The following is a 24,205-nucleotide window of genomic DNA, read 5'->3' on the forward strand; positions in this document are numbered from 1 at the left end:
CACCGGCTGCATGAGGCCTGCACGGTCCTAGATGAGACCGTTGGGTGACAGTTCGTCGTGGGCAGCAATGTTGTGACATCGTGCGCCGCAGCGTTTGTGCGTCGATCACCGTCCTCATGGTTAATATACAAGCATGTGCTACACAAAAAGGCATTTAATTTAAGAATGTTACATTCAAGATACTGTAAAATCACAAACGTAATAGTAAAACACACGTTTTTGGGGGTCCCAAGATGGCCGCCGCCATAGGGGGTTCCAAGATGGCCGCCACTTATCGATCGACCAATCGGTGTTGAAATTCCCTTTCATTTCGGATGGGGAGGGTGTGTTCGCTCGATCACTGGATGTGTTGAGTCCCCTGGTCTCCACACTAACTGGGTGCTTAACGTTAATTGGTCGGGCGGTCCTGATTCAACCGGAAGCGGCCCTGAAACCACCGGAAGCGCTCAATCCGTCATATTGCTTCTCCCACAACTCGGAAATTCCCATTTGCGTCAAAACAAATACAATTTATTCAAGGTGCATATTTCCTACGAAAATTCCACTTTCCCACTTGATTTATTCCATTTCGACTTGATTTTAGTCCATTTCCGGATTGAAACAAGCATTGCTGTCGTATTTATGAAATGCCATCGTGTGCTCCTCTGAGCAAAGAAGAAGAGGAATCACCAATAATCGGCAAGTGGAATTCACATTCACCTCAGTTACTTGCAGTCAAATTCGTTTTCGGAGCTCATGGGAGAGCAAAGATGGCGGACAAATGGCTTCAAAACATGAGCTTCCCCTCCTATCCAGTAAGTATGGAGATCTAGCACAGCTATCTAGTGCTTGCCAAGCTAGGCGTTCCTTTTCGAATGGGGTGCTTAAGCCTCTTGGCGAGCGGACCACAATTATATTTGATAACTGAATCCACCCCCTGGTGAAACCTCGCAAAGCATTGTCGGAATTTCCAACCAATCACGTATTGTACTGTACCGTGGTACAGTACAAACAGCGACCAATCAGCACTCCTCGTCATCGGCGAATCGACCAATCGGTGACGTTGTTGCTGCGCACGGCCGATGTCCTTCCTCATGTTGTTTTTGGAGGTTGTCCCTTGAAGCGGAGAGCGAGGGAGCATGTTTAAGCGCGACGCAGGTATTTAAACATTGCTAAAGCGTCTTCGGCGCCATATTCGGTCGAGGCGGATCTTGATAAGTGCGGACCGAGCGAAAGGGACTCCATTGGGGTGACTGACTTACTTCGGTGTCGCGATGGCTGCGGTCAAGCTGCCGCCGTTGGACGAGCTCAAGGCAAGTACTGCAGTTTGCACCTGTACGGCTGTACCTGTGTTTTCTTTGGGTCGTTCGTGAAGTCCCATTGAGGTGGTGGCCATTGCCTTGCAGGTGGAAGAGGTGAAGGTTTCCTCGGCTGTGCTGAAGGCGGCTGCTCACCATTATGGAGCCAAATGCGACGCTCCCAACAAAGCTTTCATGTTGTGTCGATGGGAGGAGAAGGATCCGCGGCGGTGTTTGGATGAAGGTCGTCAGGTGAACGTCTGCGCCTTGGACTTCTTCAGGTGTTTGCTTCATGCTTTTCCCTTAACCTACTCGGCGTCCTTCCCATATACTATAGGATCACGTGAACTATTTTATATATAAAATAACTACAGACGGGTCTGAGGTTATCCGTGTATTTGGGTGAAATGGTCATGATTTGGGTGTTTATGGGTGAAATGGTCATGATTTGGGTGTTTATGGGTGAAATGGTCATGATTTGGGTATTTTGGATGAAATGGTCATGATTTTGGTGTTTATGGGTGAAATGGTCATGATTTGGGTGTTTATGGGTGAAATGGTCATGATTTGGGTGTTTATGGGTGAAATGGTCATGATTTGGGTGTTTATGGGTGAAATGGTCATGATTTGGGTGTTTATGGGTGAAATGGTCATGATTTGGGTATTTTGGATGAAATGGTCATGATTTTGGTGTTTATGGGTGAAATGGTCATGATTTGGGTGTTTATGGGTGAAATGGTCATGATTTGGTTGTTTTGGATGAAATGGTCATGATTTGGGTGTTTATGGGTGAAATGGTCATGATTTGGGTGTTTATGGGTGAAATGGTCATGATTTGGGTGTTTATGGGTGAAATTGTCATGATTTGGGTGTTTTGGATGAAATGGTCATGATTTGGGTGTTTTGGATGAAATGGTCATGATTTGGGTGTTTATGGGTGAAATGGTCATGATTTTGGTGTTTTGGATGAAATGGTCATGATTTGGGTGTTTATGGGTGAAATGGTCATGATTTGGATGAAATGGTCATGATTTGGGTGTTTTGGATGAAATGGTCATGATTTGGGTGTTTATGGGTGAAATGGTCATGATTTGGGTGAAATGGTCATGATTTGGTTGTTTTGGATGAAATGGTCATGATTTGGGTGTTTTGGATGAAATGGTCATGATTTGGATGAAATGGTCATGATTTGGATGAAATGGTCATGATTTGGGTATTTTGGATGAAATGGTCATGATTTGGGTGTTTATGGGTGAAATGGTCATGATTTGGGTGTTTTGGATGAAATGGTCATGATTTGGGTGTTTATGGGTGAAATGGTCATGATTTGGATGAAATGGTCATGATTTGGGTGTTTTGGATGAAATGGTCATGATTTGGGTGTTTATGGGTGAAATGGTCATGATTTGGTTGTTTTGGATGAAATGGTCATGATTTGGGTGTTTTGGATGAAATGGTCATGATTTGGGTGTTTATGGGTGAAATGGTCATGATTTGGATGAAATGGTCATGATTTGGGTATTTTGGATGAAATGGTCATGATTTGGGTGTTTATGGGTGAAATGGTCATGATTTGGGTGTTTATGGGTGAAATGGTCATGATTTGGTTGTTTTGGATGAAATGGTCATGATTTGGGTGTTTATGGGTGAAATGGTCATGATTTGGATGAAATGGTCATGATTTGGGTATTTTGGATGAAATTGTCATGATTTTGGTGATTTAAAAACAAATTTTGTTTGTTTTGTATACAGAATCAAGGCTCGTGTAAGAGCTAACACATTGAACATGAAAACATGCAATGAAAGGAGGGGGAGAGAGAGGGAAGCACACAAGCACAACAACAGTAGAGAACACGGACGTCGGTAGATCTGTGGAAGGGGGAGGGCGTAGGGGTGTTTTGAGTGATATCGTCATTTCCTGCCATTGTGGTGCACCTAAGTGACCTGGTGGAGATTTACCAACCGATATGTCAAATAGTTACATCAATTATATCTCCATTGATAGTCTTATTGTGTTTTAAACCACGATTACCTGCACCACTGAGGGGGGGAATGAATAGGTGTTCACTCCTGTCTGTCTGTGAGCAGGATATCTCAAAAAGTTGTGGACGAATACGGATGAAACTTGATGGATAGGTTGGGTGCATGAGTCGGATTAAATGATTTACTTTTGGTGAAGATCCGTATCCGGATACGATAAAAAAAAATTTTAAAATGATTCTTCACCATTGAGAGATTTGGCCAAAAAGATGCATACATATGGTACGATGTCTCGTGAAGTTGAGGATGCGTTGGTTTGGCGACGAGAACAAGCCAATTCGATTTTGGTTCAGGTCCGGATTCAGATCCGTCCTATAAATGGAATACAAGACGTCACCTAGTCAGCCTGGTGGAGGTGTGCCCTCGACCTAGTGCCGCTCTATACTGAACACCAAAAGAAACGCAAATCCTGGGGATGAATCAAATATGGTTAATTTTTTTGGTATATTTCAATACGACGCCAACAGGTAATGGATCTGGTTGTTTTTGGATGAGGTTTTGTTGCAAGCTCCGAAAAGGCACCGACAACGTGCATCACGTGATCTGTAGCGTTGCCAGTGTTCAAAGTTACGGTTATGATGAGATGCATGCACACGTACTGCAGGTGTACCACAAGGATCACAAATTATCCATGGAGGTGTGGAGCTTGAAGACCTGCCTTGTGCTGTTCTTGCACCAGTCAGCTAGCGTCAGCAACAACAATGCCACGAATGCGACAGTTTGATAGGGAGAGAGCCATTGGACAACTGCAAGCTGGTGAGAGTGTACATTGGGTTGCCAACACTTTCAACATGCATGTGTCCACCATTTATCGTCTCCAGGAGAGATTCAGCAGCGCTCAGGCAGACCAAGGGTGACAACAGCACGTCAGGATCGACGCATTCATCGCGATCACCAGCAACAATGCAACAGTCGGCCAGTGAAACGGCCCGTAACACTATTGGAATGCATGGAAGGCCTATCAATCCCAAAACGGTCCGATTCCGACCTCGCGAAAGAGGGCTGCAATGCAGGCGACCAGCTAGGGGTAGGGGTGCAGTGCTGACTCAACATCACCGTCGGGACAGACTTGCATGGGTCAGAGCTCATGTGAACTGGCGTCGCCAACAATGGAGACGAGTCATCTTCACTTATGAGGCGTTACTGAATTTATCCCGCTGATTGGACGTGTGGGTTGACGTAGAGGGGAGCGCTATGGTGACCAGTGTGTCCTTGAGAGGAATGCCTGGGGGTGGTCCAAGTATGATGGTTTGGGCTGGTATTGGACTCGTTCAGAAAACGGACCTCATCATCTTTCAGAAGGGCCACCTATTGGAGATAGCAAGCAGGGGAAATGGCATATCAGGACACATGTTGTCCCCCTTTTTGCACAACACCCAAACTTCCAGTTCCAGCAGGGTAATGCCCGTCCCCATACAGCCTTCTTGCTCCATCACATCAACAGAATATCTTGGCCAGCTCTAAGTCCCGATCTGAATCCAACAGAGGATTTTTTGGATGACGTTCGGAGACGCTTGAACGACATGTACAATCTCATCAGCTTCGAACAGCCATTCTACAGGTGTGGTGGAGGATCCCGATGAACGTTGTCAACCGAATTATTCATCCCATGCACAGACGTTGTACTGCAGTCACCGATGCAAATGGTGGTCACACAAGGTTTTGAAAGTCGTCTCTCCTTAAAGACTCTACCATCACCGAAAGTGACTGTATTCAGTGCTTGTGCTGTGTCTCAACATCCACAGCATTATTGTCTGACATTACATCCAGAAACTAGAACGGCACTCAGAGAGCATACATTTCATACATCAGTAGAGAGCATTTCCCAAAAACCTGGTTGGCTATATCACTCAATGGTGAAGAAGCACTTAAAAATTATACTCGCTGGATCCGGATCCGGATCTTCACCAAAATTGAATATTGTTACAGACGCGGTTGTGGATGTTGGTTTACCGAGCGGTTTGGTATGACCGCGTCTGCACAGTTTACCCGATTATACTCGAACGTTGGCCGAGTCGCGCTACGCTAAATCAATTGAGGAAAGGACACAACGGCTGGGTTAAAATGACACGACACCAGGGGTACAGTTCTCAAGACCTCCGGAGGAGGTTATAATATGGGATATGCGGAACGTTAGATTACAAGGACAAGAGAGACATCATAGGAAGGTAGGCACTTAATCACGGTCTTATAGTAACCCCGACAGACCACAGATAAACAGGACAAGACTGACTCACACGGGGATTGATGGCAAGGAAGGGCAGGTAGTCGGTGGACAGCACAAGGTGCACCTTGTGCTCAGGGACAGGATAGCGCGGCCCAAAAGATGCAGGGAGGTCTCTCAGCGCTCGAAGGTGGCGTCTGGTTCTCTTCACTTCAAGCTCGGGGCGCATCTGACGTCACGTCCGGTAAGTCGCTGCGTATATCCGGCGGGGAGTGACACGCCCTCGGCTCGTTAGCTCCGCCCCAGATGGAATCGGCCCGCCGCTTCTTATTGGGTGCTGGGGGTTACCGGGCTCCGCCCTTGACGAGGGGCCGACAGTCAGCCCCTTCGTGGTAACCCCGCCGGAGCACATGGGCAATGGCGGCTAACCAAGCCGGAGTGAGGACGCACACTCCCCGCGCGCTTGTTGTTGTTGTTGTTGTTGTGGTTTCATGAGGAAGATGGGAGGAGGTATGGGGAGGTCCTAAACTCACTACTGGTGCCATACAATCACATTCTGGTGCAACGAAGAGTCAGAGTTAATGGAAACGAGTCCTTAACTGACATAGACTAAGAATAACTAGCAAGATGTCCGAAAGTTGTCTACGTGAGATGCGGTGGACCTGGGCACGACATTTAATGGGGGAAAAAGGGGAAGGTCGGTTCTACAGAGTGTTGTTTACAGACAATGGGACTAGGGAATGGGGGATTGGGGATAGTTGGGGAGTATTGGGGAAATAGGGGAATATTTACAAGCGGATATGGAGGCGAAATCCCATATCCGCAACAATATATTCTTCCTTGTCACACACACAACCTGTCCAACAAGTTTCGTCCAAATCCATCCATAACCTTTTGAGATATCCTGCTATGTGTCGTTTTTGGCCCAATCTCCCAATGGTGAAGAATCACTTCTTTTTTTTTGTATACAGAGTCGAGGCTCGTGAAAGAGCTAACATTTATCAAACAAACAAATCAAACAAGCAAACAAAGTATATAAAAAGGGTCGACAAGATGGGGAGAGAAGGGGAGGAAGCACACAAACACAACATTTGAGAGCAGGGACATCGGGAGATGTGTGGGAGGGAGAGGGCCTGGGGGGAGGCAGGATAGGTATAAAACGCAAGGACACCAAGGACTTCCAGGAAAGAAGACAAAAGTCACCTCAAAAAAGTGGATTTGGGGTGAAATTAGCGGGGATAGAAAAGATCAATGTTTTGGATGGGGGAAGATAAGAGATGGTGGTGAACAGCCGTTTTTGAAGACCTGGAGGGAGGAGTGGGATTGAAGAGAGTGAGGGAGTTTGTTCCAGAGGCGGGAGAAAAGAGGAATGAAGGAGTGAAGGTGAGCACTTGACAAATTAAATAATTCTCATATCCGAATCCATATTCAGATATACACCAAAATCGAATTGAATCGTCCTTGTCAGACACTCAACCGGTCCACCAAGTTTTGTCCAAATCTGTCCATAACTTTTTGAGATATCCCGCTATGTATCGTTTTTGGCCCTATCTCACAATAGTGAAGAATCACTTTAAAATTCTAGAATCCGGATCTTCACCAAAATCTAATCATGTCCTCCTTGTCACATACGCTACATCTCTGCCAAATTTCGTCCGAATCCGTCCACAACTTTGAGATATTTTGTTCACAGACAAACAGACAGGGGTGAAAACATAACCTCCATCTACCTTTGGTTCCATCCGATTGTCAGTAATATACCAACAAAAATAAATGAAAACTCACTCGTAGAGCGACACTTGGCAAAACAGAACAAAGTAGAGTGGCACTCAGTGGGGCATCCTTTTGACCTCACAACCAATTAGTGGTTGAATTCAGTGACCTGATATGCAAATCGTCTTCAAATTTTTAGTTAATGGGATGAAAATTGACAATTTTAGAAATTTGGCCTATGTTGACCTTTTGGCCTATGTTGACCTCAATAATAGTTGGTAGTTGAATTCAGTTAGCTGATATGAAAATCCTATGCAGATTTCAAGTCGATCAAAAGAAAATTGCAGATTTTAGAAATGAGAAAAAAAGTGGTTGGCCTTTGGTCTATGTTGACCTTTTGGCCTATGTTGACCTCAATAATAGTTGGTAGTTGAATTCAGTTAGCTGATATGAAAATCCTATGCAGATTTCAAGTCGATCAAAAGAAAATTGCAGATTTTAGAAATGAGAAAAAAAGTGGTTGACCTTTGGTCTATGTTGACCTTTTGACCTCAAAGATATACAGGATTTTGTCGGACCACGAACTCTACCATTTGGTCGTTTCGTGAAAATCGGTTTAAAATTGTGACCTGTGGGCAAGTATAAGTGAGCGGACACACAAACACACAAACCAGTGATCAACATGATTGTCAAAAATATATATTTTTCCAAGTAATAAACCATATTCGGTTTTTCTTCAGGGTTTGCGTTTCTTTTAGTGTTCAGTATCGTTGAATGTTTCACTTTTAACCAAAAAAAAATTCGCAGTTAGGTCAGAAAAGGTCGAAGGAAAGGATCGGAAGAGATTGGAGTAAAGGAAGATAGAGTTCGGTAGAGTGGCGGACATTTACTTTCCTTTACATAATAAATACGGTCGCTTGTACGTAAATCCAGACCTGTCCATTTTGTTCTCTGGACCCGATTCCCTCGACGCCATTTTCTAGGACCATCAAGTCAAACTGCGCTGACTCCTTCACCGAGTACTGGTCGTGTTTGGACAATTTGGCGATATGCAGATTCCGCTCGTGCCGCGAGGAGCAGCTCGCTTTTGATAACTGTGTGCTGGACAAGTTGGGCTGGGTTAGGCCTGAGCTGGGAGAGCTTTCAAAGGTCAGTTTGGGGCATCCTCCTGATTTGACCCCCCCCCCCCCCCATGTTCTTCGTTTCCTACTCTTCCTTATTGCCATGCTTGTACCTGTCTTTGTTCTCATGCTAATCTGAAACTACTACCTGTTCTCATACATCGCTGTCACCAGTACTTTGGCTTCATTGGTTAATCGACACCTAAAACCTGATTGCAGGTGTACTCGCCTTTTGTGTGAAAGTATTCACTAACTCAATGCTCTTGTATTCCCCGGCAGGTAACAAAAGTGAAGACCGAGCGCCCTTTACCTGAAAATCCTTTCAATTTCCCCGAGCGACCCAAGCAAAATCCTGCTCCACAAACAAAGCTCAAAGTGCCAAAAGAGGGCTTGGGTTACTTTTTCTTCCCTTAGCTGTAAAGGGGATACCTGGAGTTAGGATGTACCTTGATTTGGCTCTCTTAATTACCAGCTTACAAGAGCGTCGGGAAAGCAGCTCACCTTGAATTTTTAGGAAAGCGACATCAACGGTGATCGACGGAGCCACGGTTTTGCCTCCAGCCTAACCTGGGAATGGAAGTAACCTTCATCAAAGATAAACATTTCACATTAAACTACCTGACTGTCTTCAAGGTGTCATTTCTGTCACTTTTTTCACCACTGAGAAAACAAATGTGCAAAACACATGGAATACTTTCAATTGGATTTGTCACATCGGCAGTTGTTCTGATTTAGAACCTCCTCTGTTTTAACAAAACCTAGGCCCATGGAGGAGCGAGATGGTCGACAACAAAAGGAAATGCACCGATATTGGGGCACCAGGTATTTTCTGTATTCTGCCCGAAGGCCTCGCGAAGTGCTGCTGAAGCAGTTTCTTGGCAAGGGTTATACTAGGTGGTTTGCCATTGCCTTCCCAGCAGTTGTTCGGCAAGAATCTGTATTTTTTTTGGCCACAGTGCCGGCAATAGCTCACCTACTCTTCGCGAAGAACACCGTGGGTTCTTTAACGTCCAGACTAATGCCGGCTGACTGGACGTCCTGTTGAACGTCCATCTGAGTGGACGGCGCGTGAGTAAGCTGGTACTCATTCCGCAGGCCTCGGAAGGATTTCAGGCTGAGTCAACCCACTTGGTGTTATTTAACGGCACGACAGGGCCTCTAATTCAGGATTCTGAGAGTTTGAAGGAACCACCCTAATCATGAAGCCAACACCAGGACTGAGTGACTTGGCTTTTGTTGAAAATAAAGTCTTCATGGTCGGTGAGCTCAGCACTCAAATCGTGACCACATTTGATCAAAATATTTGGGGTAAATAAGGTGATCTTGACCTATTGGAGATAGGATCGTTGAACCTAACACGGGAATCGTTTCCGCTCCTTTGTGCCGCGTCAAATAGCTCTGTGGACGAAGGATTTCACGACCTGACTGCACATCTCAGGTTCATTTATGATGTTGCGGAACATCACATAATCCTGACTGGCACCGAGCCAGGGATCTTCCCAAACTTGTCCCACTCAAAGTGCTTGGTGGTGGCTTTCCCAAAATCCTTGCGTGCTGTTGGCTCTGAATCACGTGTGTGCTCTCACCCTACACAAGCCTCAAATTTGGAATAGTCTTGACAGGTACCTTTACTCCAATACATTGTTAGTTTCTTCAGAAGTTTGTTTACAGTTGTTATTTCGCCCCGGTCAGTTCTGCTTGAGCAGGCCCACGGCACAGAGACAGCCGATTGATCTCCTGGGAGCAACCCTCGCATCTCGGAAGTTGTGCTCTTGCCTTCGTGGAGTCAAGGCTGTGCAGTCTTCCTTAATGTGTTTGATTGTGTGGGGTGACCTGGCAGAGGTTGCAGGTGTCATCAGTGGCGTCATCGAGTCTACGTTTGTACTGTAAAACTGTCGGGGGGGTCTCCACATTATTCTTTGTTGTTTGCCTCCATTATGCTTCATTCGTATGCAGCACGTAGCGTCATTGGCTGAGGGCGTGGCTATGACGGTGATGAAATGTTCAAGATGCCGGTAATAGCTCGCCTCCTCTTCATCGAGCAATATTTAACATCCGTCAACCAATACCAGCAGATAGGACACCAGTTTAAGTCCATCCGGGGGACGGCTCACACATGGAGGAATCTTCCTGCCCGTGAAACACCGGGGTGACATTTTATAGCTGGGTTGGTACTGCAACCCAGGCTAGACAGCTTAAATGCGAGTGTGCGTACCTCGAGGCCATTCTCCCAGCCCTTTGCATCCATTAAATTGTCTGTTTACAATCACACACAGTCTTGCATCACAAATTTGCAATAAATGATCTAATATTTATTAGGTTGGATTAAAATGCTCTCATCATGTAAAATATTATTACGGATCTGACCGAAGGGTAAATTGGAGCAAACGTTAGAATAGTTATTTCATAGTGCATATCAGAACTAGTACGGCACAGGTAGAGCGCACACCTCCGCTCAGCTGAACAGTTTACGTTTTGTGTCCCACCGACAGGTTGGACCTGGATCCGGACCTGCACCAAAATGGAATCTCCTTGTTCTTTTCGCCTAACCAACTCATCCACCTAGTTTTGTCATAATCCATCCATAACTTTTGAAATAACATGCTCTATCGATTTTGGCCCTTTCGCTCAATGGTGAAGAAACACTTTGAAAATAAAACAAATTGTAGTATCCGGATTCAGATCATTACCAAAATCGAATCGATTTGGCCTTGTCACATATCCAACGTCTCCACCAAGTTTGGTCCGAATCCATCCCTAACTTTTTCAGATATCCTGTTCACAAATCGATAGGGGTGAAAACATAACTTCCATCCACATTCATGGTGGCAAAGGCAATTAGTGTTGTAAATAATGACAGTGTTAATGTTTAGAAAGATTTTGTCTTCCCTGCCCCAGTGTTCGTGTCGAAGCCCGGCCTTCCCCCACATTCTGCAACATTCCCCCCCATGTAAATCTGTCTGTGTAAATTTATACTCCCAACAGTTGGAGCAATCTGCAGGCCACACTTTGGCAGCCAATCAATGCGGGCGGGCGATTCCTGCCTCGTGGCCAGTCAGCCAATGGGCATGCACCACTGATGGTCCTGGACGGTATAGAAGCTGGGAAATTGCGCTGTTTGAGTGATTGTCGCCTGATGTGTCACCTGCTTCAGTCTCTGGTCACCTAGTCTGTCGGCTGCCTCGGGGCATTCTTCTTCTTCATGGTTTCTGCCCGTATGGGGTTCGTGCTCTACTCATGGATGGAGATGCTGGTCACAGCAAAAGGCGGCAACAAGGACCACGTGCACAGAGCCGGGAGTCTCCCTCGTGTGCGAAAGCATCACGCAGGGAACAGGTTTACTTCTCTGTCTCGTCACCCCCAAATGAATGTGGTAAGGCATTAGTTATTTCAGCTGTCAAGGTCCTGAGGGCATGCTGTGTATCAATTTATTATTGATTTGTTAGTGTTTCACCACTTGTATCTGTATTCTTCTTCTTCACATTTTGTTGTGATTAATCTCTTGTTAATGAGAAGCTGTGTGGCTGTAGGCCATGGGGCTCCATCGTACATAGATCACTCAGACATTTATGTCAAACAAATTTGCCACAGTCGTGGTTTTAAATGCTTCGTGCAAAATTATCGGGGTAGACAGAGACCTCCTCGTCCCTGAGCGACCTGGCGGTGTGACGATCGTGAAGATCCGCAAGCGTAACAATGTTGAGTGCGGGAAGGAGTTTTATTCATACTTGGTGATGGGGTGGCCCAAAAGTCAGGACTTCAATAATACATTTTTACCTTGTAAAACATTATTTTAAATATTTATAGTTATTAAAATTAATTAGCCGTTATTTATTTAGTCCCGGGTGGGGGGGGGGGGGGTGAAGTCCCCGGTTTCCCCACAGTCACTGGATCCACGGGGTGGTCAATCGCGACTAAAACCGTGGTTCACGGGTTGCTAAGCAACTCCAAATCCCAATCCCCCAACCACGGGTGAAGGGTTATTGGTCACTACCAAAATACCTTCGAGACCACATGGTTAAAAAGACTGGGAATTGAACCCCCTCTCGCGATTTCACACCTTATCCCAATCGAGTGCGCCGAGCGGTTTTTTTGCGCTGGTGTGAATCACGGTTATGCTTCGTGATTTCTGGACCTAATTAAAGTCAAATTCGGTTCGGACTATGCTGGGCCAATGGGGGAAAAGACATACACGAACAGGATGAAAGGAAACAAAAATGTACATGTCTTTTATTTATAATTCACAGAAAAAGGAGAGGCAGACATCAATTCTTACCTATCTAAATCCCGACAGGTGCCTTGCACACACGCACTGGGAATGAATCAACAACAACATGCATTTTAAGGCCATTTTCCCTGCTAGAGCGGGGGCTAGCCTTGCGGTCCCCATGATAATCTTCTCCATTTTGCCCTATTTTCTGCATCTCCCCTTGTTAACCCCCTTGCCTGCATTTCTTCTTCCACCATCTTTAGCCAAGTCTTTCTCGGTCTTTCCTGTCCTCTACTTCCTTCTACATTCATTTCCATCACTCTTCTCAACCAGTCACTTTCATCCTTCCTCAACACATGACCAAACCATCTCAACCTGTTCCTCTTCACAGCATCAATCACAGACTCAATTCCCATCTTCTTTTGCAATTCATCATTTGTCTTCCTCTCTCTCAACGATACTCCGCACATCCACCGAACCATTCGCATTTCCACCCTTTCCAACCTTCGTTGCTGCTCTACGTTCATTACCCATGTCTCGCTCCCATAAATCATAACACTTTTCACACATGCAGCATACACCTTTCCCTTCAGCTTCAACGACACTCCCCTCCTCATCAGCACGCCACTCAGTTCCCGAAACGTCTTCCATGCACATCTCACTCCAGCAACCGTTGCCGAGTCTGATCCACCTCCATTCAGCATGTCTCCGAGGTAGCAAAATGTTTTCACACCTTCCAGCTTCACGCCGTCTCCAAGATCCAACTCAACATTTCCTCCATCTGCAGCTCCCTCTGTGCACACCTTACATTTGAATGCAGCTGTCACACTGGTTAATGACCCTCTCAGACCACTACATTTTTGATGAACCCACTCAGCGCACATTGTACATTGAATGGAGTTCACTCCGACACCCTTCCTACACACAGCACACGGCCACTTCCCAGTTCTTTCCACCTCACCACATGCTTTACCACTTGCCATCACCTTCGTCTTTCCGATATTCACCTTCAGACCTTTTGTCTCCATACATTCCTTCCACTTCATCTTTTCCTTCAGTCCATCCATACTTTCCGCAATCAACACCAGATTGGAATTGTGCAACACCAACTGGGAATGAATCGCACAGGTTAAACTCGTAGTGAGCAACGTGCAGCCGCGGACTTGGGTTCGTCAGCTTCCGTGCGCAGCTCCCGGGCCGTTCAAGACGCGCAGCTTGCAGGAGGAGCCGCCGCATCAGTCAGCACGAACGACGATCCAGTCGAATGAACGATTCAGCGCAGGCGACGACCTTGGCTCGAGCACCAGCATGAGGAAGGACGAACCAACACGTTGGACAGCCAGCTTGAAGTACCACGACGAGAGGGCAGTGAGAGAGTAGAGAGTACTCGAAGTGCGATGGACATGGGTTTATATTGGGTGGAAAAGCTCCCCAGAATGTTGCACGGCCTCTCATTGGTTGTTTTGCGTGTCCACGATCTCTCATTGGTTGAAGTTTGTTAGTGAAGGTTGCTGGGGAATCGTCCAGACCTGATTGGCTGTTTACGTGTCCACGACCTCTCATTGGCTGCTTGTTGATGTGTCCACACCCTCCCATTGGTTACCTGCTGGTGACGTGGGCGGTTCTTTTAGCCATCCCTACCACAGTCGCAGTTGATCACAGGGACTGTGCTTGTAGCCACGCCTCCTTGCACATGAACCAACGTCTTCCTTTCACTATACGAAGGTTCGAAATCCTGCCTAAACTCAACGCATATCTGCTTTAATTATTACACAATGGGAAGGGAGCTAATCTTTACATTTAATAAGAAATAACTGACTACTGCAGGCTGCATGTTGTGTGTTATTAACTAGAGGGGTTGTGCTTTATTGCAAAACCACAACAATACTTACAAAAAATCCACCCCTCCCCAAAATAAAGTTTCCATGGATACATCAAATTATCCATTTCATTAAGATTATAATTATAATTAATTATAAATTATAATTATAACCCTGGTGTTGGGCTAGCGGCTAGGGTGCCGGCTTAGGATCCCAGGATCCTGGGTTCGAATCCCGGTCGATCGCTGAATTAACGCCAGGGGGGTTGACTCAGCCTGTCATCCTTCCGAGGTCGGCTAATTGAGTACCAGTTCACTGGTAATTCCCTGTTTGTCGCTAAAGGTGGCAAAAAGGGTTGGCGTCAGGAAGGGCATCCGGCCGTAAAACATTGCTTCAAAAAGGGGACCAAAAAACAACAACAACCACGGTTCCCGAAAAAGGCTAACCCCCGCTTGCGGGGAAAAATGGCCTCTAAAGGTGGTTTATATTAAGATTATAATTGACTGTCTTGATCAAAGCTCAGATCGATCGGATTAAAATTGACGATTTTTCAGATGGAAATTGATGATCTTTGAAGTATGGCCTTAAGTTGACCTTTGGCCTTTTGACCTCAGTTGGTTTCCCAATTCATTGATGCACTGTGTGATTGCTATTTAAGTTTCAAGTTAATAGGATGAAAATGGACAATTTTTCAGCCGAAAATTGATGACTGATCTTTTGACCTCAAATAGTTGGTTTTCCCAATTAAGTGACTCGATATGCAAATGCTGTTCAATTTTCAAGTCGATCGGATGAAAGAAATGACTTAGAAATCAGACCAAGATGACCTTTGACCTCAATTAATGGCCTTGTTATGACCAACTCTACCACCTGGTGAAGTTTCGTGAAGATCAGTTTAAAATCGACGATTTCCAAGCTAAAGTACTGCTAAACTTCAGGTTTGTTTAACGATTTGTGTTCATAATATAATATCTAAAGAGTATACACAAGCCTTAGGTATGTTTCCGCATTCGTGAACAAAGACGCATCATGGAGACCCGTGTAATAGCCAGATTGAACTCGGATACTGTCCTTATACTGTGCTTGCATCTCATTCCATCCGATACAAAAATTTTTTTTAAATGTCAGTTCTTTTATTTAAAATGATAATGCTCCACCACCCACTGCACTCAAGTGTTGTATCTGAGAAGAACAAGATTGTTGTGTTTACATTGAGATATATGAATAAACATGTTAAAAAACACGGCCGTGTAAGTTACGTGGGAGTATAAGCTAGTTCAATTGGCATTAAAAATTTCCTCGATCATAAACTTGTCTGTAGACAGACAAAGGGAACCAATTGATTAACCCCACTTTTCGCTTCGTGCGTGCGGGGTAAATATTAACAAGTGGCTCCTGACTTGAGCCACCCTGTATTATGTAAGTCTGCGTATGGCAGAAATGGGCAATACTTCTTGGGAGTAGCTTCGTGGCCACTTCTCCCCCCAGATCCACCCCTTTCCCATTTTATCCGACCTCATAATTATTCCCTATGGTTCCATGACGGCCAGAGGGGGGTCGACTCTGCCACAGAGCGCTTCAAATCCCAGTGCCTCAGTTTAGCTCAGAATGGAAGAGTACTTCCTCATGTCAGAGGATCCGAGCTGTTAAGTGCCTCGTACACATTTGGCAGAGAGTACAAACTCTGCCGAGTTGCACTGGAGCTTGCAGCAGGGTCAGCAATTTTGGTGGCCCGAGCCAAGTGCAGCAGATGCAAGAGTCACCCTGGCGTAGGAGCCTGATAAGGCATCATCTTCTCGTCCGTCAGGTTTTTTCTTCTTTATTCCCTTGTACTGTCCACTGCACTGCACTTTTACTTTCACTTCCCCATTGATGTAAATATTGCTATGACTAAAATTTGCACACGAGGCTACCCTCTTGTTTCTATTTCAGGACACTAAACTGACAAAGCCATAACCTGTGGTCATGTGATCATTCATGGGTGACTCAAATACAGACTTGGCATTTAGTATGGAATATTTTTTTTGTGGGGGTGAACTTACTTTTCAAGATGACGTAGAACCAAAAGTTCATTGGAATTATGTTGAAATTATTCTAGATTTTGTTAATGTGACCTTTAAAAGAAACAAAAACCACTATTTGACATTTCGAAGCAAATAAATTGATCCTTGAAAGTGATGTAAACTGATATCGAACTCAATTCACGGACAGTACTGTGTTAAACTTCTGTGCATTTTCCAGAAGTATCTCTTTATTTTGCACATTAGCCAAAAAATTTTTTTTAACAAAAACAAAAGTTAAATTACGACTGGGATTACGGACAGTAAAATTACAGTTCAGTACTTCGTGTAACCCCCACGAGCATTCAGGAGAGCACGTACACGTTGAGGCATGCTGTTCATGAGATTTGCCAAGGTTTGGACAGGAATCGCTTGCCATGCAGTGACAATAGCCTGCTGCAATTCACGCACAGAGGCAGGCTGCTGGTCCCAGTTGTCGATTTGACGCGTTAATTATGCCCACAAGTTCTCTATCGGATTCATATCCGGGACATGGCAGGCCACTCCATATGCTCTACACCACGGTCAGCAAGAAAGTGTTGGATCATGCGAGCACGACGAGGCCGTGCATTGTCATCTTGGAAGACAAAGTTTCCTCGAAAGGCTGCACGAACAAATGGAAGCAATGTTTCTTCCAGAATGGCCCTGTGCTTGAACTGGTTCAGGTTTCCATTCAGAACAACCAGGTCAGTTTTGCCCCCTGCATGAAAAGCAGCCCAAACGGTCACCCCACCACCTCCAGCTTGGACTCTTGGCACTATACAATCTTCGCTGTAGGCTTCATGCACTTGTCTGTGCACTCGGACGCGGCCATATTGACGACAGACCAGAAATCTAGACTTGTCACTGAAGATCACGTGATTCCAGTGTCCTGGCTCCCATTGGCGGTGCTCTCTGGCCACTGCAATTGGCGCTGGCGGTGTTGTCTGGTCAGACGTGGCTTTCTCTGGGGATGCCTGGCACGATAGCCTGATTGAACCAGTCGTTGGTTGACTAGCCTTCTGGATACAGGCACATTTGTCAGCTGCTGCCACTCAGCCCGAAGCCGATTAGCTGACTTGGTACGGCCATTGCAGACTAACCGGTGCAGCTGGCGGTCATCCCTCCTTGTGGTTCTTCGGGGACGTCCTGACCTCGGTATTGGAGTAGGGACACCCCTCTGAGCATTTCGTTTCAGGATCTTTGACACCTGACCTTGAGTGATGCCATACTGCCGAGCAATAGCACGCTGTTTCATGCCAGAATTTCGTAAAGCCACCACTAAATGACAAACAGCATTGTCGAGTTGACGGACCATCTCCAGGGGAAGCGGCAATAACTTTTGTAGCCGTGCAGCAGTTGTTTTCCACTAATACAGAACGCAACAACCCTTATATATCCGATTGTGAAGCCAATCGTCAAATGTACCTGTCCGTACATTTTGTCACGCCACCTGTGATATAATCCTGTTATTAGTCCAAGCCATTTAGCATTTGACGGGGAAAAAACTGCAACACTACCGATCTCATTAGTATTGATTACCCTCAAGGTACCTTTATAACATACTAAAAGTATAAAGGTCTAAAAATATGGGGTGACTCTCAAATAATGCAATCAAGTTTTCTCCATTTAGCCCCATGTTAAAAGACGTACATATGCCGCATGCTATGATTATTGTCGCTCTCTGAACTTCTATTGCTTATTTTATACACTGGACCTAATCACCAGCACGATATAATAAATAAAGGATATCATACTGTACAATATTGTATATATAAGTGAAGTTTTTACTGTTTTAGTGTCTTATTTAACGACACCCCGTTTTACAAAGACTGCTCACTCCACAGCAAGCGACGGTACATCATTATTTGTTTGTGAACCATATATATCTTAGTTTTTAATCCCATCAATGACATGTATTTAGTATGTTTAGGTCTATTGGCAATAACATACAGTAATAGTATATTCAACTTTTCTATATTTGCAGGTAATCCAACCCTGAAGAATGGCGGCCAATTCGTGTGTGTTCTGCAATGAATCCACCAACAACGATAATCCAGTAGTGACACTTCGTGAAAAGGGAAGTCGGACTATTAATGTTGTTAGTGACCAGCGCAGTGACCCAATACAGACTGTTCCAGGTCAACCTTGATGTACTGTGGAAGACGTCACTGCTGTTCAAGATACCAAGACCTGCATGGTCCGGGATGATGCAACTCTTACATCGTGGTGTCCAGCATTCAAAATCGTCTGTCCTGTTTCTCCCAATGATTGATTTGAGCTCGAGCGACACTACATGCATCTACTCCACTCTCAACTACATTGCGCAACATGCTAAACAACATGATGTACCTACCATCATCACCTTTGATCAGCCACTATGGTGGAAGGCATTGTCGATCATTCTCTCGGAGCCAGATGGAAGCCCCATGCGACGTATTGTGGTAAGGCTAGGTGCCTTTCATATGGAAATGAGCTTCCTTGGCAGCATCGGGCACCTCATGGGTGGTTCTGAGTTGAAGGAGCTGCTAGAACTCATATACGCACCAAATGCAGTGGATCACATCCTAACAGGAAAAGCAATTTCCAGGGCTGTACGGGCACACATCCTCCTGGATGCTGTCCTGAATGCACTCCTCCTGTCTGATCCTCTTGGAGGAACACAATACAGAACTGCAGAAGACTTGCCAGTTCGGGATGAAGATGCAATGAGTGGCTTGGCCGATGATGATGTGATTCATCCAGATGTGAGTAAAGCAAGGACCCTGTATGATGCGTTGATGAAAGGCACACGATCTTCCAACGATGTAGCAAGTGATCCAATCCTTGACAAGATCAGCAAAGTCTTTCAAACACAGACAGAATCATTGACCAAAGACCGAACAGCGAAACTGTGGTTACAGTATATGGATATGGTGAAGATCTTAAGAAAATTCATCAAAGCCGAGCGTATGGGAAACTGGTCCCTGCACCTCGAAGCTGTATCTGATATGTTACCATATGTAGCAGCCTCAGGTCATTCACTCTATGCTAAGTCTGCCAGGATTTACCTGCAAATAATGCACAGCTTAGAACAGGACTATCCAGATGTGCACCGTAAGTTTACTCAGGGCTTCCATGTCGCCCGAAGAAGTAGTAGAGCTTGGGCTGGAATTTCCTCAGACCTGATGATTGAGCAAGTACTCATGAGAAGTATGAAGACCAGCGGGGGGTTAACAAGAGGAAGAGGAATGACAGAGCAACAACGGTTAACGTGGCTTTTGTCCATGCCGGCTTGTTCGGAGACGAACAGATCGATGCAAGAGCTCACTGGAGTGAAGTACAGCACAGGTGAACAGAACAAAGAGATGGGCAAAACCAGGCAGCATCGCGACATGCAAGATACAAGTACACTACAGGTCGCTCTAGTTGACAGAAATCCTTTCAAGTGTCATCCATCCCTCAGGAACATAATGACTGGTGTCAACGCTGGCAGTAAGGTTGATGTCGACAATGCCAAGCTCATTGGAGACAAGATCATGCACTCCATGACAAATCAGTCAGTTGTCCACTACACGTTCAAGCGCAAAGACCAAGCCACCACATTTCTGAAGGCCAGATCATCTGTGCGAGTTGGTAAAGACCAGGTACAGATAGACCCAGAACTGCTATTCCAGCGTCTCATCATCATCTCAAAATCTGCTGAAGATAAGGAAGAGATGTTTCGCTTTGAGTTATGCCCTCATCCACCTGCGCTGTTTGATGAAAAGCTGATGCTACGTGAAGCCCAGAAGTCCGTACTCGGAGATGCTATCTGGTCTAAACTTGAACCAGGTACCATAGAGTCAATCAGCGAAATCCAGTATGTCTTGGATGGTGGAAGTCTGCTGCACCGTATACCATGGCCACGTGGTTCACCAACATATCGAGAGATCTGCATGCTCCACTGTGACTATGTTACAAGAAAGTACGGAAAGGCCATCGTAATATTTGATGGATATCTTGGTCAATCAACCAAGCACATGACCCACCAGAGGCGAGCAGCAGGTAGAGGTGGACCAGAAGTGACTTTCACTGATGACATGAAGTTGACCATGAAGAAAGACATCTTCCTGGGAAACCTCAACAACAAACAGAACTTCATCAACATGTTGAGCAGATACCTCCGGCTTTCTGGATGCCAGACCCATCATTCCCAGGAAGATGCTGACCTGCTAATCGTCCAGACCGCAGTCAGTTCGGCGAACATGAGGAACACAGCCCTTATAGGAGAAGACACAGATCTGATCGTCCTACTCTGCTTCTACGCAAACCTAGAAGCACACGACTTGTTTATGTATAGTCAGGCAAAATCCACTACAAAACCAAACCACATCTGGAATGTGAAGTCCATGAAACGTCAGCTAGGTGCAGCTGTGTGTGAAAGCATCCTATTCATACACGCAGTATTGGGATGTGACACGACGTCTCGACTGTACGGCCTTGGCAAAGGAGCTTTGGTCAGTGCCGTGGATCTGGCTGCACCAACTCCGTCCTGGACAGTTTCAGCGACGACGATGACGAGGAAAATGATGATTAGGTAGTGGACTGTTGTTATAGACTGTTACATGCAGCTGAATTAGTTAATTGTGGACATTTTTTTACTTTTAAGCGAATCCTTGACTTCCGTCAGTATTTTATGAGTCAGTATTATTAGTTTCTCTATATGTGATTTTATTATGAGTTTGTGATTTTAATCAACAAAATGTGCCATAATTCTGAAACAGTCATGACAAGTGATTCATGTATTTGCATATCAGTGATCAGTATTTAGCTATTGGGAATTTTGTTTACGTGCTTATTTTTTTGTTCCGTACGGGCCGTACTGGGGCTGTAACATGCTGTAATTCCTGATATTAAAAGTATAATTATATACCATGTGCTCGGAATGTATCGCAAAATGTGAACAAATCGTACCGCAAAAGGATGAAAAGGGGGGTCCATGTACCAGTGATTTTGACAGACACCCCATATTTTTAGAGCTTTAGACTTTTGATATGTTATCTGGTATATATTACTGCATACAATTTCGCACTGATATGTAGTGTTGCAGTTTTTTCCTATCTGGCCCCATATTTGGGCTAAATGGCTTGGACTATATTGACTTCTTGCTGCGACAGACAATCAGTGACATGGTTCTTTAAACAAAGAAATCACCGAAGCGTAAAAGAAACTCACCAGATTGATATACCGAGTTCAGAAAGTAAACCCAAGTCAAGAAAAAATATATATTCCATATTAAATGCCAAGTCTGTAAATTTGGCCTATTGCCATTGGACGATTTTGGGGTAGAAAAGCCCAGCACCGGTGTTCCACCGAGCCCATTACCAGATGGAATGCAAAGGTAAGACTATGGGAGCCGAGACCACGACCAAGGGTTCTATACGCAGAAATTCAACCGTAAATCTATCCGACAAAGCCATTTTCAACATTTAACACCTGCAAGCATAACGAGCAAAATTCATTTTAAAGAAAACAATATGAGATTATACAAGCAAGCGAACAGCCAATTGTGACGTGGCATCAGCGAAGACAATTTACCACAGAGACAAACAGCCGGAGGCATGGTAAGTGGCAATGTGGTGTATGTTTCAGTTACATTTGCAACCTCTAACCTCAGTTCAGCGAATTAACCGCAGGACAGCCTTCGTTGTGTATTTTCTCCTCCGTGATCACAGGTAGAACATTTATACCAATCCTGCTCCAAAGGCCACCAAACTTGTCCTCGTCAAAGTTGACACCGAGCAGGCGAGCGCGCAGCGACAGCTCCACTTCCTCCTGGAAACGCGTCAGCATTTGAGATGACAGAGAGGTGCGTGCGAGAGCCTCGTCGAGAATGGCTTTGTGACGGATAGTGAAGACCAACAGAGCAGAGGGGTATTGAGCCGATTCATGGTCGCAGTACTTGTAGAAAATGAGCGTCGCCTGCGGGGGCAAGACGTCGATCCGTGATACGACGGCTGCGGGTCTCTCGACTCCTGACATTTGAGAATTCAAGAGATTGTCGAGCCGCATCTTGGTTTCTTCACCCGAAAGCCCACCGAAATCATTCCCAGAAATGGAGATGGGTGGCAATGAGTTGTTCACCTGATGTACAAGAACATGTGTTAATTATGTGCGAATATAAATCAAACTGCTTTTTAAAATTACAAATTAAATTAATTTTTCTGAATTATTATGCAATAAATCTATAAGCCGTGCTGAGATCTACAGAGATTATTTAATATTTGCTTAACGAAACCATGGCCTCCAATGCCTCAACAAGCAACTATTTGCACCTGTTTCTTACCTCTCCATCCTGGTGTTTCGCAGGCAGCGTGAAGCATCAATGTGTGGGCCGTCCGTCGGAAGGACGTTAAGCCCGGTGGATCTGTCTGCCAGTTGGTGGACGTTAAAGACTCTACGGTGTCTTTTGCGAAGAGTTGGTGAGTTATCACTGGCACCTGAACAAATTCTAATTTTCTGCTCCTTCAGTTGAACGTACCAGATTCGGTGGAGTAATGGTTCGAGCGTCCGCTCCGGGTTTGGGTGGGCGGGGGTTCAAACCCCAGCCGAGTCGTACCAAAGACGAAAGATGGTACGTGCTGCTTCCTTGCTTGACGTTGAGCATTTAAAAGGATAGAGCACAGAAAATCCCCATCACGTGACATCCATGGTGAGGAGGAAATGCCCCGCTGAGTGCAGTGAGAAATGCGGCGCCATTGTTATGACTGCTGGTACCCAGAGCATCCTGGGAAGTAAGGGCACTTCCTGCACGAGCTCGGTCGCTGTTTTAAGTGTTTGTCTCAGCAGTATGTCCATGTGTATGTGCATGTGGCAGCTCCATCATGAGCCACAATATATCAACCTCAATATCAACATCTGACCCCACAATAAGGTGGGGATAATTGGTGCTGTTGCATACACAAGAAAGGAAGGGTTAGGGGTGAGTGTATTGACAAAATACATTTGAAATAGGGTCAGTATATGGAAAGTACAAAGGAGAAAAATAAAGGCAACACCCCTCGTAGAACAAAGCAGTATACTACACCAACTGAAGGTATTTTAAACAGTATCAAGATATTTTAAACCAATTTCAATGGTTGCTAGGAGACAGGGCAGCATGTACAATCATACTAATGTAATCACAAGACTTTAAACAAACAAACAAAAATATACCTATTTTGGAGGCAACCTCCCCTCCGTACCCGTACCCGTACCCGTACACCCCCTTAGACTCCGATTTTCTTAATGCCGCGAATAAACTTTGGTACATCATGGGTGGTGAAGGTTGTGGTCAAGTTTCATCGAAATTGTGTATGTAGTTTTGGGGAAGAAAGCAAATACCTATATTTTTTTGGGGGGGTGTGGGGGGCAAACCTGGACCCAATTTGACCCCTCCCCCAGTAAACCCCCTTCGATCCCAACTTTTTAATGCCGTGAACAAACATAGCAAATATCATGTCAGTCAAGTTTGTTTGCAATCCCATCAGCGGTTTCGGAGAAGACGTTTCAAGTGTTTCCGGACTGACGACGCGCCATCCCATACGCTCCTCAGAACTACATTCCAGGTGAGCTAACAATGAGGATGTATGACTTGAAGAAGACGACGATGAACATGAGATCAAAGAGGGAGTGCAACTATTCAAAGGGCAACTGTTGTGCGAGAATGATCACTTGCTCATTGCAGTGGTGAGATGCATAAGGGGGATGAGGGAAGGGGGATGAGGGAGGGGGGGGGGGGAGGGTTAATGGGGTTGGAGGGGAGGGATGGGGAACATGAGATACAGATTTTAAAAAATAACTGTTCCAGTACAAACCTGG

The 24,205-nt window shown here is 45.3% G+C and overlaps 2 protein-coding genes across 4 annotated transcripts in view; one reads left to right on the plus strand and one right to left on the minus strand.

Annotated features, from left to right (window-relative positions):
- The first annotated feature begins 955 nt into the window (after positions 1–955).
- Positions 956–8,942, plus strand: NDUFA8 (NADH:ubiquinone oxidoreductase subunit A8). The gene is made up of 4 exons (XM_068109665.2): positions 956–1,292; positions 1,386–1,558; positions 8,178–8,343; positions 8,595–8,942. Exons 1-4 carry the CDS (start codon positions 1,254–1,256, stop codon positions 8,727–8,729), a joined length of 513 nt encoding a protein of 170 aa, XP_067965766.1. The 5' UTR covers positions 956–1,253; the 3' UTR covers positions 8,730–8,942.
- A 6,514-nt stretch (positions 8,943–15,456) lies between these two features.
- LOC137422964 (torsin-1A-interacting protein 1) overlaps positions 15,457–24,205 on the minus strand; it is a 32,740-nt gene continuing 23,991 nt past the window's right edge. For 2 of the 3 annotated variants that reach the window (XM_068109661.2, XM_068109659.2), the window contains one exon: positions 16,559–22,489. In XM_068109661.2, coding sequence (XP_067965762.2) covers positions 22,019–22,489 — 471 coding nt within the window. In that variant the 3' untranslated portion in view covers positions 16,559–22,018. Of the gene's footprint in view, positions 22,490–24,205 lie in introns of all 3 variants that reach the window. The other variant, XR_013622919.1, reaches the window with a different exon arrangement.

Source organism: Myxine glutinosa, chromosome 3 (assembly GCF_964187855.1).
Source record: "Myxine glutinosa chromosome 3, kmMyxGlut1.1, whole genome shotgun sequence".
In the NCBI taxonomy this organism is placed as follows: Eukaryota; Metazoa; Chordata; class Myxini; order Myxiniformes; family Myxinidae; genus Myxine; species Myxine glutinosa.

Coding starts and splice junctions, on each gene's coding strand:
- NDUFA8 (XM_068109665.2), top strand. CDS start 1,254: ATGGCTGCGGTCAAGCTGCCGCCGTTGGACGAGCTCAAG. Junction 1,293..1,385: donor CGCCGTTGGACGAGCTCAAG/GCAAGTACTGCA, acceptor ATTGCCTTGCAG/GTGGAAGAGGTGAAGGTTTC. Junction 8,344..8,594: donor AGCTGGGAGAGCTTTCAAAG/GTCAGTTTGGGG, acceptor ATTCCCCGGCAG/GTAACAAAAGTGAAGACCGA.